The sequence below is a fragment of the Oncorhynchus kisutch genome, linkage group LG12, assembly GCF_002021735.2.
Source record: "Oncorhynchus kisutch isolate 150728-3 linkage group LG12, Okis_V2, whole genome shotgun sequence".
Lineage (NCBI taxonomy): Eukaryota > Metazoa > Chordata > Actinopteri > Salmoniformes > Salmonidae > Oncorhynchus > Oncorhynchus kisutch.
In genome coordinates, this window is record NC_034185.2 from 48,839,386 (window position 1) to 48,857,274 (window position 17,889).

The following is a 17,889-nucleotide window of genomic DNA, read 5'->3' on the forward strand; positions in this document are numbered from 1 at the left end:
TGGAACCAATACCAAGTGTTGGTCCCATGTTTCATGAGCTGGAATAAAAGATCCCGAAAATATCCCATATGCACAAAAAACATACTTCTCTCAAATGTTGTGCACAAATGTGTTTATATCCCTGTTAGTGAGCATTTCTCTTCTACCAAGATAATCTACTCACCTGATAGGTGTGACAAATCAGCAAGCTGATTAAACAGCATGATTATTGTAAAGGTGGACCTTGTGCTATGGAAAATAAAAGGCCACTTTAAAATGTTTTTTTGTCAAACAACACCATTTCTCAAGTTTTGAGGTAACATGCAATTGACATGCTGACTGCAGGAATGTGACACCAGAGCTGTCGCCAAATAATTGAATGTACATTTCTCTACCATAAGCCCCCTCCAACGTCTTTTTAGAGAATTTGTCAGTACATCCAATTGGCTACACAACCACAGACCACGTGTATGGTTGTTGTGTGGATGAACGGTTTGCTAATATCAACGTTGTGAACAGAGTGCCAGTGGGGTTATTGTATGGGCAGGCATAAACTACGGACAATGAACACGACAGCATTTTAACAATGACTGTTGTGTTCAAATCAAATGTATTTGTCACATACACATGTTTAGCAGATGTTAATGTGAGTGTAGTGAAATGCTTGTGCTTCTAGTTCCGACAATGCAGTAATAACCAACGAGTAATCTAATCTAACAATCCCACAACTACGACCTTATACACACAAGTGTAAAGGGATAAAGAATATGTACATAAAGATATATGAATGAGTGATAGTACAGAACGGCATAGGCAAGATGCAGTAGATGGTATCGAGTACAGTATATACACATGAAATGAGTCATGTAGGGTATGTAAACATAAAAGTAGCATAGTGGCTAGTGATACAAGTATTACATGAAGATGGAAAGATGCAGTAGATGATATAGAGTGGAGTATATACATATACATATGAGATGAGTAATGTAGGGTATGTAGACATTATATTAAGTGGCATTGTTTAAAGTGGCTAGTGATACATTTTTTACATCAATTTGCATCCATTTCCATTATTAAAGTGAGCTGGAGTTGAGTCAGTGTTTTGGCAGCAGCCTCTCAATGGTAGTGGTGGCTGTTTAAAAGTCTGATGGCCTTGAGATAGAAGCTGTTTTTCAGTCTCTCGGTAGGCTCGTGTCACTGGGCAGTTCGCGGCTGGGTTTCCCTTTGTAGTCCGTAATAGTTTACAAGCCTTGCCATATCCGTGGCGGAGATCTTTGTGGGCTATACTCAGCCTTGTCTCAGGATGGTAAGTTGGTGGTTGAAGATATCCCTCTAGTGGTGTGGGGGCTGTGCTTTGGCAAAGTGGGTGGGGTTATATCCTTCCTGTTTGGCCCTGTCCGGGGGTGTCCTCGGATGGGGCCACAGTGTCTCCTGACCCCTCCTGTCTCAGCCTCCAGTATTTATGCTGCAGTAGTTTATGTGTCGGGGGGCTGGGGTCAGTTTGTTATATCTGGAGTACTTCTCCTGTCCTATTCGGTGTCCTGTGTGAATCTAAGTGTGCGTTCTCTAATTCTCTCCTTCTCTCTTTCTTTCTCTCTCTCGGAGGACCTGAGCCCTAGGACCATGCCCCAGGACTACCTGACATGATGACTCCTTGCTGTCCCCAGTCCACCTGGCCATGCTGCTGTTCCAGTTTCAACTGACCTGAGCCCTAGGACCATGCCCCAGGACTACCTGACATGATGACTCCTTGCTGTCCCCAGTCTACCTGGCCATGCTGCTGCTCCAGTTTCAACTTCCACCTGACTGTGCTGCTGCTCTAGTTTCAACTGTTCTGCCTTATTATTATTCGACCATGCTGGTCATTTATGAACATTGAACATCTTGACCATGTTCTGTTATAATCTCCACCCGGCACAGCCAGAAGAGGACTGGCCACCCCACATAGCCTGGTTCCTCTCTAGGTTTCTTCCTAGGTATTGGCCTTTCTAGGGAGTTTTTCCTAGCCACTGTGCTTCTCCACCTGCATTGCTTGCTGTTTGGGGTTTTAGGCTGGGTTTCTGTACAGCACTTTGAGATATCAGCTGATGTACGAAGGGCTATATAAATAAATTTGATTTGATTTGATATCCGACGAATGTCAAAGCCGGTGTAGTAGGATTCAATCTTAATCCTGAATTGATGCGTTGCATGTTTGAGGGTTTGTCTGAGAGCGTTGCGGGATTTCTTATAAGCGTCTGTATTACTGTCCCACTCCTTGAAACCGGCAGCTCTAGCCTTTAGTTCGGTGTGGATGTTGCCTGCAATCCATGGCTTCTGGTTGGGATATTTACGTGCGGTCACTGTGGGGACTACATCGTCGATACACTTTTCGATTATGCCGATGACTGAGGTGGTATACTACTCAATACCATTGGATCACCGGAACAAATTCCAGTCTGTGCTAGCAAAATAGTCCTATAGCATAGCATCCCTGTCATCTGACCACTTCCATATTGAGCGAGTCACTGGTACTTCCTGCTTTAGTTTTTGCTTGTACGCAGGAATCAGGAGGGTAGAATTATGGTCAGATTTGCCAAATGGAGGGCGAGGGAGAGCTTTGTATGCATCTCGGTAATGGCTGGAACGGAATCAATTTAATGGTGTCGAACACATCAAACACATGGCTTCCATGTGGCCCTAATCTATGGGTTTCACATGACTGGGCATATGGATATACATGTGTTGGACACAGATCCCTTAAAAATGGAATGTTTGATAACATTCCATTATATCCTTTCCAGACGTTATTTTGAGCCAGCCTCCTCCCTGCCACTTTCTATTGTGTAGACTGCGAACTGCTTGTGCTAATAGTGAGAACAACCTTCAATCGTTGTAGCCTTCATCCTACATTAGATAAAAAATAAAATATTTACTTAAATGGGTACTTAATTAAATATTACACAGATATGATCCAATGTTGAGATACAATTAGCTGCAACAATTTTCAAGAAATTATAAAATAGTTTGACTTTGTTTGTAACTTTCAAATGACATTAATATCAACCAAAATCAATATTTTCAGTAATGAAGACATACAGTGCCTTGCGAAAGTATTCGCCCCCCTTGAACTTTGCGACCTTTTGCCACATTTCAGGCTTCAAACATAAAGATATAAAACTGTATTTTTTTGTGAAGAATCAACAACAAGTGGGACACAATCATGAAGTGGAACGACATTTATTGGATATTTCAAACTTTTTTAACAAATCAAAAACTGAAAAATTGGGCGTGCTAAATTATTCAGCCCCTTTACTTTCAGTGCAGCAAACTCTCTCCAGAAGTTCAGTGAGGATCTCTGAATGATCCAATGTTGACCTAAATGACTAATGATGATAAATACAATCCACCTGTGTGTAATCAAGTCTCCGTATAAATGCACCTGCACTGTGATAGTCTCAGAGGTCCGTTAAAAGCGCAGAGAGCATCATGAAGAACAAGGAACACACCAGGCAGGTCCGAGATACTGTTGTGAAGAAGTTTAAAGCCGGATTTGGATACAAAAAGACTTCCCAAGCTTTAAACATCCCAAGGAGCACCGTGCAAGTGATAATATTGAAATGGAAGGAGTATCAGACCACTGCAAATCTACCAAGACCTGGCCGTCCCTCTAAACTTTCAGCTCATACAAGGAGAAGACTGATCAGAGATGCAGCCAAGAGGCCCATGATCACTCTGGATGAACTGCAGAGATCTACAGCTGAGGTGGGAGACTCTGTCCATAGGACAACAATCAGTCGTATATTGCACAAATCTGGCCTTTATGGAAGAGTGGCAAGAAGAAAGCCATTTCTTAAAGATATCCATAAAAGTGTTGTTTAAAGTTTGCCACAAGCCACCTGGGAGACACACCAAACATGTGGAAGAAGGTGCTCTGGTCAGATGAAACCAAAATTGAACTTTTTGGCAACAATGCAAAACGTTATGTTTGGCGTAAAAGCAACACAGCACATCACCCTGAACACACTATCCCCACTGTCAAACATGGTGGTGGCAGCATCATGGTTTGGGCCTGCTTTTCTTCAGCAGGGACAGGGAAGATGGTTAAAATTGATGGGAAGATGGATGGAGCCAAATACAGGACCATTCTGGAAGAAAACCTGATGGAGTCTGCAAAAGACCTGAGACTGGGACGGAGATTTGTCTTCCAACAAGACAATGATCCAAAACATAAAGCAAAATCTACAATGGAATGGTTCAAAAATAAACATATCCAGGTGTTAGAATGGCCAAGTCAAAGTCCAGACCTGAATCCAATCGAGAATCTGTGGAAAGAACTGAAAACTGCTGTTCACAAATGCTCTCCATCCAACCTCACTGAGCTCGAGCTGTTTTGCAAGGAGGAATGGGAAAAAATGTCAGTCTCTCGATGTGCAAAACTGATAGAGACATACCCCAAGCGACTTACAGCTGTAATCGCAGCAAAAGGTGGCGCTACAAAGTATTAACTTAAGGGGGCTGAATAATTTTGCACGCCCAATTTTTCAGTGTTTGATTTGTTAAAAAAGTTTGAAATATCCAATAAATGTCGTTCCACTTCATGATTGTGTCCCACTTGTTGTTGATTCTTCACAAAAAAATACAGTTTTATATCTTTATGTTTGAAGCCTGAAATGTGGCAAAAGGTCGCAAAGTTCAAGGGGGCCGAATACTTTCGCAAGGCACTGTATGTCTCATGTCAAGGTGGGGTGTGTAAAATAGGTGAACTTTGAAACAGTCACTATGTGACCACTTCTACCATGGGCAAACTTATGAAAGGTTTTGTTTAAATCAAAAGGAGGGCAGGCAGAAAGTGATTTAATTCATGTAGAACGATCATATAAAATCCATTCATAACTTTTACAAATGTTAATGCATAAGTACTACATTTCATTATCGGTGATAATGTTTAAAAACTTGCAAACATTTATAAACATTGTAAACATTACAAATCATACCACTTATTACATTTACAATAATATATACAACATTTCTAAGTATTTATAGTAGTGGTAAACATGTACTGTTTAAGCATAATGGCTTATCGTGAAAATTACAAAGTGTTTCAAAAGAATCATTGTCGCTTGAGATTTGATACCGAGATTTGAATAGATTTTACTGACATTACTTTCTGAGTCATGGCAAAAAACTGGCTAATCCAGTTTCTATTTATCTGAAGAAGGAAGACTCCCGATCTGGATTATTTAGTATAAAAGGTGTGCCGGAAAACATTGTATGCATTCCTGAGCACTACCTTGAGTTACTTATAGACGTACTCACCAGACAACCAGCGTAAGGGTAGGTTGGATTCAAAGGGTATTGTGACGTAGGCATTAGGAAATGTATAGGTCCTATAACAGACCCTCACATTTAGGATTAAATCAACAGTTTCACAGATTGAATCTCAATAAATAAATACACTGATCAAAAATATCAGTGTAATGTCTAGTGGAACCAATACCAAGTGTTGGTCCCATGTTTCATGAGCTGGAATAAAAGATCCCGAAAATATCCCAAATGCACAAAAAACATACTTCTCTCAAATGTTGTGCACAAATGTGTTTATATCCCTGTTAGTGAGCATTTCTCTTCTACCAAGATAATCTACTCACCTGATAGGTGTGACATATCAGCAAGCTGATTAAACAGCGTGATTTTTGCACAGGTGGACCTTGTGCTAACAACACAATTTCTCAAGTTTTGAGGAAGCATGCAATTGGCATGCTGACTGCAGGAATGTGACACCAGAGCTGTTGCCAAATAATTGAATGTACATTTCTCTTCCATAAGCCACCTCCAATGTATTTTTAGAGAATTTGTCAGTACATTCAACCGACTTCACAACTACAGACCATGTGCATGGTCGTTGTGTGGGTGGCAGTGGGATTATTGTATGGGCAGTCATAAACTACGGACAATAAACACGACTGCATTTTATCAATTGCAATTTGAATGCACAGAGAAAAAGTGATGAGATCCTGAGGCCCATTGTCATGCCATTCATCCGGCACCATTACCTCATGTTTCAGCATGATAATGCACAGCCCCATTTTGCAAGGATTTGTACACAATTCCTGGAAGCTGAAAATGTCCCAGTTCTTCCATGGCCTGCATACTCACCGGACATGTCACCCATTGAGCTTGTGTGGGATGCTCTGATCCACGGCCTTACCAATTTTTAAGGTATCTGTGATCAACAGATGCATATCTGTATTCCCAGTCAAGTCAAATCCATAGATTAGGGCCTAATGAATGTATTTCAATGAACTGATTTCCTTATATAAACTGTAACTCAGTAAAATCTTTGAAATTGTTGCATGTTGCATTCATCTTTTCGTTTAGTCTAAATAAATGATATAATATCAGATATTGTACCTTTTTAATTGCAAATTAACCACACAGTAGTTCACAAATATTTGAAAGTCAATCATTGTCCATGAGCAGGGTAAATCTGGTTCGGTGAGACCAGCCCAGCCTTCTGTCCTGAATGATCATTTTCCACCTTCTTTGTTTCCCTCTTTCTCAGGACTACCATGTCTGATGACTCCTTGCTGTCCCGAGTTTACCTGGTCGTTCTGCTGCTCCAGTTTCAACTGTTCTGCCTGCGGCTCTGGAACCTTCAACTGTTCTCCGGATGTGCTACCTGTCCCAGATCTGCTGTTTTCAAATCTCTAGAGACAGTACGAGTGGTAGAGATAGTCTGAATGATCGGCTATGAAAAGCCAACGGACATTTACTCCTGAGGTCCTGACCTGTTGCACCCTCAACAACCACTGTGATTATTATTATTTGACCCCGCTGGTCATCTATGTACATTTGAATGTCTTGGCCATGTTCTCCACCCGGCACAGTTAGAAGAGAACTGGCCACCCCTCGTAGGCTGGTTGCTCTCTATGTTTTTCCTAGGTTCTGACCTTTTCAGGGAGTTTTTCCTAGCCACCGTGCTTCTACACCTGCATTGTTTGCTGTTTGGGGTTTTATGCTGGGTTTCTGTACAGCACTTTGTGACATCAGCTTATGTAAAAAGGGCTTTGTAAATAAATGTGATTGATTGATCATCATATTTATTTTTTCACATAGTCCACACCTGTTATCTACAAAGCATGTGACAAATACATTTGATTTGATTTGAACTGTAACTTTAGCAGACTGCATACCTGCCCACAACAATGATAGGAAACGGCAGTTTTACATAAAAGGCTAACACTACTACATTATTGTTAGGGTTGGAATCTATTCCATTCAAAGTCAGTTGGATATAAGAATTGGACATGAAATGCCGTTTATTCAACCAGTGTGTGCCCAGTGGTTCATATTTATTTCCTAAATGTATTTCCAATCTGGGTGGTTTGAGCCCTGAATGCTGATTGTCTGAAAGCCGTGGTATATCTGACCGCATACCATGGGCATGACAAAACATCTATTTTTTCTAATTATGTTGCTAACCAGTTAATAATAGGGATAAGCAATAGGGAACCTCAGGGGTTGGTGGTATATGGCCAATATACCACGGCTAAGGGCTGTATCCAGGCACTCAGCGTTGCGTCATGCATAAGAATTGGCCATATACCACACCCCCTCAGGCCTTATTGCTTAATTGGGTTCAGCTTACACTTTTCCCTCCCATTTATGCAGATTAGTTTGTGGTCACAATTCAAATAGTAAATTATATATAGCCTATACATCACATGGTATTGGGGTGCTACACTATTTCAATATTTTTCACGGGTCCCTTATTTTCCCATTTCCATCTTGCTAAATAGTAACCCTGGTTATCGGCACAGCAGACCATTTGATTCGCTATTAAATCGTTTGATGTGCAAGAGTTAACATTTAAGAGAATCAATGCTTCTATTAACAAAAAACTAAAATCTGTGCCTTTTTCAAGCAATTTTGTTAGGCTACATTGTATCACACAGGCGAGAAAGTTGATACATTGTCTTCGTTTCACTTCACCATGAGAACCACACGTTTTTCAAGTTTTGCACTGAATCCACGCATTTTTTCTGGTGTTCCTAAATTCTGTACGATAGGCTGTACTCGAGATTTAGGGTTTCACAGTGAGCAGTGCTAACAATTGGAATCCCCTTAACAATTATTTTCTGAAGGTTTGTTTTACAAAATAAAGTTTAGGCTACAGTACATGTCATTGGAGTGCTATTTCATTTTTCGGTTAACTGTTTTGCATTTCCTTTGATGGACTCAAATACCTTTTAGTTAAATGAAACATCTTATTTTGGGTACAAATATTCCAATATTTGCTGCCATCTTTGCTGCAATTTGGAATAACTACTGTATTTACCTATTCTGGACCAAACTGTAGGTATATATTCTTCACAGGTTCATTGCATATCGTGATGAGTGTGAATGTGCTCGTTGAGATGCTAGGCGCAGTGTCCAACTGATGGTGTTAAAATAGCAGAGACCGCGCTGATGAACTTTGTGCTGACTCTGTAACTGTCCATCGTCCTGAAACAACATGTGCACTGTTTTAATGTGGTGTTACCAGAGGTTAACGTTAATATTACAGTGCTTCTCCCTATAGTTAGCCTTCAACATGTCAAAGTTGAAGTGCATTGTGGTTGCATTTCCCATTATTGTAATCTTGCTGCTTCTGATTTTTTTTGTTTTTGAGGACTTCATCACAAGTTGAACAAACCTTTGGCCAACTAAAATGTATTTGCATTTGATCATGATGTGCAGGTCATGTAATAGTTACAAGCTAAATTTGCTTTGTGAACTTTACGTAACAGATTTGGCTTTTGTCTTCACAAACTTTAACTCACGTATCCTATTATTGGGTAATCTAGCCCCGTTTATCAACAGAGATACAGGTAACTGACAAAATCAAGGAAACACTTGAATAAATGAGGGACACGACGTATATTGAAAGCAGGAGAAGGATTCAGGTGTCTCTGTTATGGTGTGTGGTGCATTTCCCTGCATAGTTTAGGTCCACTCAACCCCTTACAGGGCCAGGTATATGCCAATAACTACACATCCATTCTGAGTGATCACCTACAACCTCTGCTGAAGCAGTTCCATTCTGGTGGGAAGGGTCTCTTCCAGGATGAAAATGCCCCCATCATCAGGGCAATGTGGTCACTGTATGGTTGTATGAAAATTAAAGCGATGTAAATCATATGCCATCGCCATCTTCGTCACCAGATCTCAACACAATTGAAATACTTATTATCCCTAATTTATTAAAGTTTCCTTTATTTTGGCAGCTGTGACCAGAAGTTAGGTGATATCGTTTCCTATATAATACATGTAGGTGTGGTTTAATGATATTTAATTACCAAAATTTGTGTTATATGTAATTACACATACAGTACCAGTCAAGTTTGGACACACATACTCATTCCAGGTTTATTCTTTATTTTTTACTATTTTCTACATTGTAGAATAATAGTGTATACATCCAGACTTTGAAATAACACCTATGGAATCATCTAGTAAACAAAAAAGTGTTAAACAAATCAAAATATATATATATTAAAATATATTTGAAGCTCAGTGCAAGAGCGATTCTTCAAAGTAGCCACCCTTTGCCTTGGTGACATATTTGCACACTCTGTAGATTTCACAGTTGTAAACTAACAACAATGTTTAACTACATTGTAATTACAGTGTACCTGACTTTGTATCACCCATCCAAAGTCTACAACTACAGGTGCCAGTGCTCAGTCCTTAGACCCATCCTAAAATAATCATGCTTGGTGAGTCATGTGAGAGAGTAGATAAGTTGACACATTCTGCTGCCATAATAGAGAAGCATTTAATGACTCAAAAACCCTTAGATCTCTGACTGCACCCTCTCTATTCATCTCTCCATATACCAACAGGTATCTACCAATGCATCAATCAGCATGTCAGTCTGTCCATAAATATATTCACCAAGGAGGTTACAAAAGATGTTATTTTCCATTTATGACAAAAATCTCAATCTCACCAACTAAATCCCGCCAAAATGAATTTTCAGCAATTGTTTTAAAAGTAATTTCACAAGATTTTTTCACCTCACCTGCAAATTCTTTGTAAAACATGTTTTACTTTGGCACTGTTAATAATTCATTTGTTATAATTTGTGCAAATAAAACTACATAGAATCTCTAGAGCAGTGTGAAGTGATATTTAGTCCACTCTGTGATCAACCTACCTCTGTTGTCTCTCCATCTGCCTTCTTCTGTGACTTTCTCTGTGTCTTGTCTGTTGCTGTCCGAGGTACTTCTTTGTTGCTGTCTCCTTCGTCTATGCTTGTGGCCTGTTCTTCTGGAATCCTGTTATTCTATTGCTGTGTTTTTATTTCGTTTTTATGTATTATCTAACCTCCATTTAACTTGATAAGTCAGTTAAAACCTGTCTGGGAACGGGGTTCCGCTAACATAGTCTTGTTTAGAATGTCGGCCTACCCCGGCCAAACGCAGACGACACCTGGCCAATTGTGCACCACCCTATGGGACTCCTAATCACGGCTGGATGTGATTCAGCCTGGATTCGAACCAGGTACTGTAGTGACCCCTCTTGCACTAAAATGCAGTGCCTTAGAACGCTGCGCCGCTCGGGAGCCTCGGTGTGGTGTGTCTCTCTCCATCATATCCTACTTTTCAGTTGCTGAATCTGTGTTTTGTCTGGTGTCTATCTCAATCATCTACTCTTCAGCTGCTGTTTCTGGGTTCTCTTCTGGTGTGTCTCTTTAGTTTTGCGATCCAAAACGGTCAAGGGGATACTTGGGTAGCTTAACTTGTTTTGAGCCAGTGTCAGGGTCACCTAAATCATCCACTTGCCTACCAGTTTCTCCTGGCTGCTGCTGTTCTAAGGAATCTACTGGCCTGCTGTTCTCTTTGTTCTCCTCTTTGGAGATGTAGCGAGGTAAAGTTGCATGATGTTATTAATAAAAAAATGACTGTGTACTGACACGACCAGGGTAACTCAGCTGTAAAGAAATGCAAGTGTCCACACAACATGACAGATAATAATCTATATAGCCCCTAGTCTACATGAATATTAAAAGACATGAGCCCCAAAAATACCTGTGAAATGGAATAAGTTATAAGATTCATTTAATTTAGTCAGTTCTACCAGCTGATGTGATATTCTTATACTAAATAACATTTGAGGACACATACCTTGAGGACACATAACTTAATATTAAGGGCCCATGTATTTTCAATATTTTGTTCACCCAGAGGGATTCATGAAATGTTGGTCATTTATCGGGTTTTTAAACAATTGAATTGTCTGATGTCGGTTGAATTATTTCAATTCCACTTAGTAGATGTTTTTTCTTCAGTGAGCTCAATGTGCAGTTTCTCTAGAGCGAAATCAGATCAAGCCCAAACTGTGCGATGCAGTAGGGAGTTGTAGTTTCCAACAGGCCAATATTCTAAATAGTTTAGCACAGAAAACGTGGTAAATAACTACAATGACCATAATCCATTAAGTGCCTACTTGTACAGTCGATGGGTATAATGAAGAGATGCTCAAGAATCTTGCTTCACCTCTTCCTCTCTGGTGTGGGGCAGACATGGAGAGGGTGAGAGATGAGAGACAGGAGAAAGCACATCGAAAGGGAAGGGCAGCAGTTGCTTCGTGAGGTATCTCCATCTGAAAATACATGATCTAACCTAAGTGATTGCTAGTTGGTATTCAGCAGTTATAAAAGTATGCCTTATTTACTTTGAAGAACTAGTAAAAGAGTGATTTTGTCAGACAGCATACGTAGCAGATCTATAGAGATGAGATGATGACCTGGAAGGAAATAATAAAGTAATCAAATAAAACACATGTAATATGGAGTTGGACAAAATTCTACCTGCCACAATCAACAGCCTGATCAACTCTATGCGAATGAGATGTGTCGCGCTACCTGAGGCAAATTGTGGTAAAACCAGACACTGGTTTTTCTGATCCACGCCCTTAACCTTTTTTCAAAGGTATCTGTGACCAACAGATGCATATCTGTATTTCAAGTCATGTGCAATTATCAGTGACTCGAGGTAAAACCGGTAGGGCAAATCATTTCAATACCTCTTATGTAATTGGACAATTAACAAAAACAAAAGATAGGAGGATGGCACTGATGATGTCTTTAGACAGTGGATTAGGGTAGATGGATTTTCCGGGGTGGAGGAATGTTTAGGAATGTTCTCATCTATAAAAAGGGCCTAACAACACACATTGAAGCCACCCAACCAGTTGAAAAGCAATTGCAATATTAAGGCTGCTAATACAGTCTGAGAATCATATTGAGCATACCTGCATCCTCCTGTCATACGGACATTACCAATTGTGAGGTGATAGAGAGAGAAGAAGCTATACTTTCTGACCTATATACCTGGTTGACGATCACCTTGTGAATCTTTGGAAGTAACATTTCAAGTGGACTTCATTTATTTATTTCAAGAAGTTCAGGTGAGTGGAAATGGGCATGCAAGATACTGAATTTAGTAAAAGAATGCTAGGATTTTTTTTATGATTTATATTTTATAGCATTACTTTATAAAGTTATTTATCATTATCCAAAAATGTTTTATCTGCAAACTTTATACACACCTGTATCTGAACAAAAAATAATAGTTGAGTGAGAAATAACAAACATTCTTAAATATGTTTGGTTCATATGACGGTTCATGATGTTGTCATCAAAATAGGTATTTGACAGAATGTAATTTGAAAATACAAAACAGTAATGAAGACTCAAACATTGAAACTCCTCTCAAAAGCAGCGAGTGATATTTCACCAATCCAATAATATCACATGAAATGATCTTTCCACCAAGTAGACCTGTAGCCCCTAACATCATTCATGTATATCTGCCAAATCAATCCAGAAGGTTACCAAGTCAGTTCAAGAATGTACATCAGACGGTAATAGGATTTCATTATACAGTGCCTTCAGAAATTAGTCATACCCCTTGACTTATTCCACATTTTGTTGTGTTACACCCATCTACACACAATACCCCATAATGACAAAATGAAAACTCAGTTTTTATTTATTTTTTGCTAATTTACTGAAAAGGAAATACATCTCATTGACATAAGTATTGACAACCCTGAGTCAATACATCTTAGAATCAGTCTTTCTGGGTAAGTCTGTACACCTGGAATGTACAATATTGGGAATGTAAAATATTTATGTAAGTCTTGCCATAGATTTTCAAGAACATTAAAGTCAAAACTGTAACTAGGCTGCACAGGAACATTACATTTCGTCTTAGTAAGAAACACCAGTGTATATTTTGTGTTTTAGGTAATTGTCCTGCTGAAAGGTGAATTTTCCTCCCTGTGTCTGTTGGAAAGCTGACTGAGCTGTATTCCATTTATTTTTATCCTACAAACTCTCTAGTCCTAGCCAATGACAAGCATACCCATAACATGAAGCCGCCACTGTTCTTGCAGCGTCCTATTAAACATGTCAAAAAAGGTTATTATCTTCTGTGAGTATGGCAACCATGTTCTGTGTATGTTTGATGTGGCGTTCATGGAATATTCTCCTAACCCTCAGACAACTGAACACAGGAATGTTCTTGCAACGTTCTCATCAAATGTGTCTAGAACATAGGGCCTCCCAGGTGGAGCCGTGGTCTAGGGCACTGGGTTCGCGCCGGCTGCAACTGGAAGGTCCGTGAGGCGACGCACAATTGGCCTAGCGTCGTCCGGGTTAGGGAGAGTTTGGCCGGTAGGGATATCCTCGTCTCATCGCATCGACTCCTGTGGTGGGCTGGGCACAGTGCATGCTAACCAAGGTCGCCAGGTGTACGGTATTTCCTCCGACACATTGGTGCGGCTGGCTTCCGGGTTGGATGCGCGCTGTGTTAAGAAGCAGTGCGGCTTGGTTGGGTTGTGTTTCGAAGGACGCATGACTTTCGACCTTCATCTCTCCCGAGCCCATGCGGGAGTTGTAGCAATGAGACAAGATAGTAACTACTAATAATTGGATACTACGAAATTGGGGAGAAAAAGGGGGTAAAATAAAAAAATAAAAAAATGTGTCTAGAACGTTAATATCGCATATTCTGAGAACATGGCAATTCTGTTCTGTGTATGTCTGGTGGGACGTTGGTGGAATATTCTCCGAACCCTCAGAAAACTGGACATGAATGTTCTTGCAACGTCCCATGAAACGTGTCTAGAACTTTAATATATTATATTCAGAGAACATTTTAACCACATTCTAGATAAGTTCTGCTAGACATTTTAAGGGAATGTTCTCCTAACTTTAACACCAAGACATACTAAAAAGGTTCTCAGAGGGTTTTTGCTAACATAGAGAGAATATCCCCTAACTAACTGAGATTTGGAAACTCAAATATGTGACTATAAATCGTGCTGTACTTGCATGAGTGGCAAAATAACAGTTGTTATTTGTGATTAAAACGCAGGTTGTTTTTTCCCCAATGAAATGTGGCACAAGCGGCAGTTGGCTCCTTTATTAGGGTGGATGGGCTCATAGTAATGGCTGGAATGGAATCAATGGAATGGTATCGAACACACCAAACACATCGCCCCGGGGTTTATATCGGAAATGATTAGATTGTGTAAAGTAAAACAGTCACAGAAGATGATTCACTGCTCTAAGGAATAGCATTCCAGGGGGAGGGACAAGGTCTCCAAGCCTTTTCAAAATGGATTCCTCCCAATGTGTTCTCCAATCCCATAAATAATTTTAGAAAAAGGCTCAGTGCAGTTATTCACGCAAGGGGAGGGTGCTAGTGTATTGAAACGTTTGGAGAAAAAAGGATTACTTCTTAAACAAAATATTTTTCTCTGAGCAATTGTATTAGTAGTATTATTATATAATCTTCAAAAAATACTATGCAATAGTATTTGTGTTATTTATTTATACAGTCTTTTCGGCTCATCTTTATCAATGGTGCAAATAATTTCCTTTATGACAGTATGTGAATTATGTAATGAAAGATTTGATATCTCAGGGTATCGACAACCATTGGGGTGAGTGTGTAAACATATCCACATGCCAAAATGTACATATATTGTACGAGGCTGAATATCAAATTATAGTTCCAACATTTATGTGTAGAAAACTTGATATCATCTTTCTCTCTTAGGTGGTGGAGATATGGCTACAATCAAGATGAGATGCAGAGCTACACTGCTCTGCTTAACAGGTGAGAAATGAAAGCAGAACATGTTCAACTTCTGTGAGTGTCACGCCTTGGTCATAGTATTTTGTATTTTCGTTATATATTTGGTCAGGCCAGGGTGTGACAGGGGTTTATTTTGTTGTGTTTCGTATTGGGGTTTTGTAGGCATTGGGATTGCGGCTGAGTAGGGGTGTAGCATAGGTTTGGCGGCCTGAGGCGGTTCTCAATCAGAGTCAGGTGATTCTCGTTGTCTCTGATTGGGAACCATATTTAGGTAGCCGGGGTTTCACTGTGTATTTTGTGGGTGATTGTTCCTGTCTTTGTGTTTGCACCAGATAGGGCTGTTTCGGTTTTCACATTACATTTATTGTTTTTGTAAGTTCGTGTTTCTTTATTATTTAATAAACATGGATTGCAATAGCCACGCTGCATTTTGGTCCGATCCTTGCTACACCTCCTCGTCCGGGGAGGAGATAGAAGAAAGCCGTTACAGTGAGATTAAATAGTTCCTGATGTTCATATGAGAATATGTCTTACAAAAAACACAGTGTAAAAAAAGTGTAGATTATCAAATCGTTAAAATTCCAGTGCAATCAAAAACGTGACTTTCCTGTCTTTTATATATATTTCCACAATATGAGGTTGGAACAATACTGTGAAACTGTGAATTTTTGGGGGTAATTATTGCAGTACCAAAGACTCAAACAGCAGAGGGTGCGCATGAACTAGGGTGAATAGCAAGTAGCATGGTTAATGATAAATGGCTATGGCTCCTGTCTCAAGACCCATTAACTCTTGAAGCTAGGGGACACTATTTTTATGTTTGGAAAAATAACGTTCCCAAAGTAAACGACCTATTTCTCAGGACCAGATGCTAGAATATGCATATAATTGACAGATTAGGATAGAAAACACAAAAGTTTCCAAAACTGTCAAAATATTGTCTGTGAGTATAACAGAACTGATATTGCAGGCGAAACCCTGATAAAAATCAAACCAGGAAGTGGCTTCTATTTTGAAAACTCCATGTTCCATAGCCTCCCATTGCTCCATTTAAAGGGATATCAACCAGATTCCTTTTCCTATCGCTTCCTCAAGGTGTCAACAGTCTTCAGACATAGTTTCAGGCTTTTATTTTGAAAAATGAGCCAGAACGATAACATCGGGTCAAGTGGTCTGTTTTGCTCGCGCAACAGAGTTTGGATGGGTATTGCTTTTCCCTCTCCTACTGTGAAAGAGATTTGAGGTTGATATATTACCGATTATATATTATAAAAACAACCTGAGGATTGATTATAAAAAATCCTGTGGATTTCTGAACATAATACTCCAAACAAACGGAGGAATTTTGGATATAAAAATGATCTTTATGGAACAAAAGGAACATTTGTTGTGTAACTGGGAGTCTCGTGAGTGAAAACATCCGAAGATCATCAAAGGTAAATGATTAATTTGATTGCTTTTCTGATTTTCGTGACCAAGCTACCTGATGCTAAGTGTATTTAATGTTTTGTCATGCGATCGATAAACTTACACAAACGCTTGGATTGCTTTCGCTGTAAAGCATAATTTCTGAGATGACAGGTGGATTAACAAAAGGCTAAACTGTGTTTTGCAATATTGCAATTGTGATTTTATGAATATGAATATTTTTAGTAATATTATTTGACTGAGGCGCTATGCTATTCAGCGGTTGCTGATGACAATTATCCCGCTTAAGGGATGGGTAGCATCAAGAAGTTTTAAACTAGAGAAGTATTTTTGGATGGGCTGCGTCTCAATCGACCGCGTCCGCTGATATCGGCCTTTCACATCTGCAGTGAAAGGTGGCAGAGCTATAGAGCATAAAACACCCCAAAAATCTTCTAAAAAAGAAACTATGTAGCTTCCGAATGGTTTACAAACTATTGAAACCTCTATGAAAAGGTGAGTCTCTCATAAACACATACATGTCGACTGTTTTGCTCTAGGACGCCACCAATCCTCACAAGACTGAACTGAAGGCAAGTCCGGTAGCAGTTAAATGGAGGAGTGTTCCTGTGGCGGGATTAGATCAGTGGAAATTTTAGAGCGCCACCTATAGTTTTTGATAAAACTCAAACTTTCATTAAAACACACATGCAAGGTACTGAATTAAAGCTACACTCGTTGTGAATCTATCCACCAAGTCAGATTTGTAAAATGCTTTTCGGCGAAAGCATGAGAAGCTATTATCTGATAGCATGCACCCCCCAGAATACCAGACCGTCACCTAAACAACAGATTTTGCGGTAGCCGGCGCTACCCAAAACGCAGAAATAAAATATAAAACATTCATTACCTTTGACGAGCTTCTTTCTTGGCACTCCTATATATCCCATAAACATCACAATTGGGTCTTTTTCCCGATTAAATCCGTCATTGTATAGCCAAAATGTCATTCTCTGAAGACCGGTCTGATCCAGGAATATTCCCTTTTACAAGACGCAACGTCACTTTTTAAAATTACAAAAGTTGCCTATAAACTTTTACAAATCACTTCAAACTACTTTTCTAAACCAACTTTAGGTATTAATAAACGTTAATAATCTATAAAATTGATCATGGGGCGATCTGTATTCGATAGCAGCAAGTCTTGAAATCATCGTCCATGTTTTCAATTTCACAACATCCTGGGGTGAGCCCCAAGAAAGGAAGTGCCTATGCGTCATCTAACCAAGGATAAAGCAGGCAAAAAATGCCAGTACTGGCGACATCGTGTGGAAGCTGTAGGCATTGTAATGGGGGCCTCGTTTTTTGT

General features: G+C 39.6%; 1 protein-coding gene across 1 annotated transcript in view; it reads left to right on the forward strand.

Moving 5' to 3' along the window:
• The window catches only part of LOC116376477 (mucin-2-like), a 55,077-nt gene that overhangs the window by 18,606 nt on the left and 18,582 nt on the right, over positions 1-17,889 (forward strand). Inside the window, exon 2 of the mRNA XM_031836691.1 lies at positions 15,075-15,134. Coding sequence (XP_031692551.1) covers positions 15,075-15,134 — 60 coding nt within the window. The remainder of the gene's footprint in view (positions 1-15,074; positions 15,135-17,889) is intronic.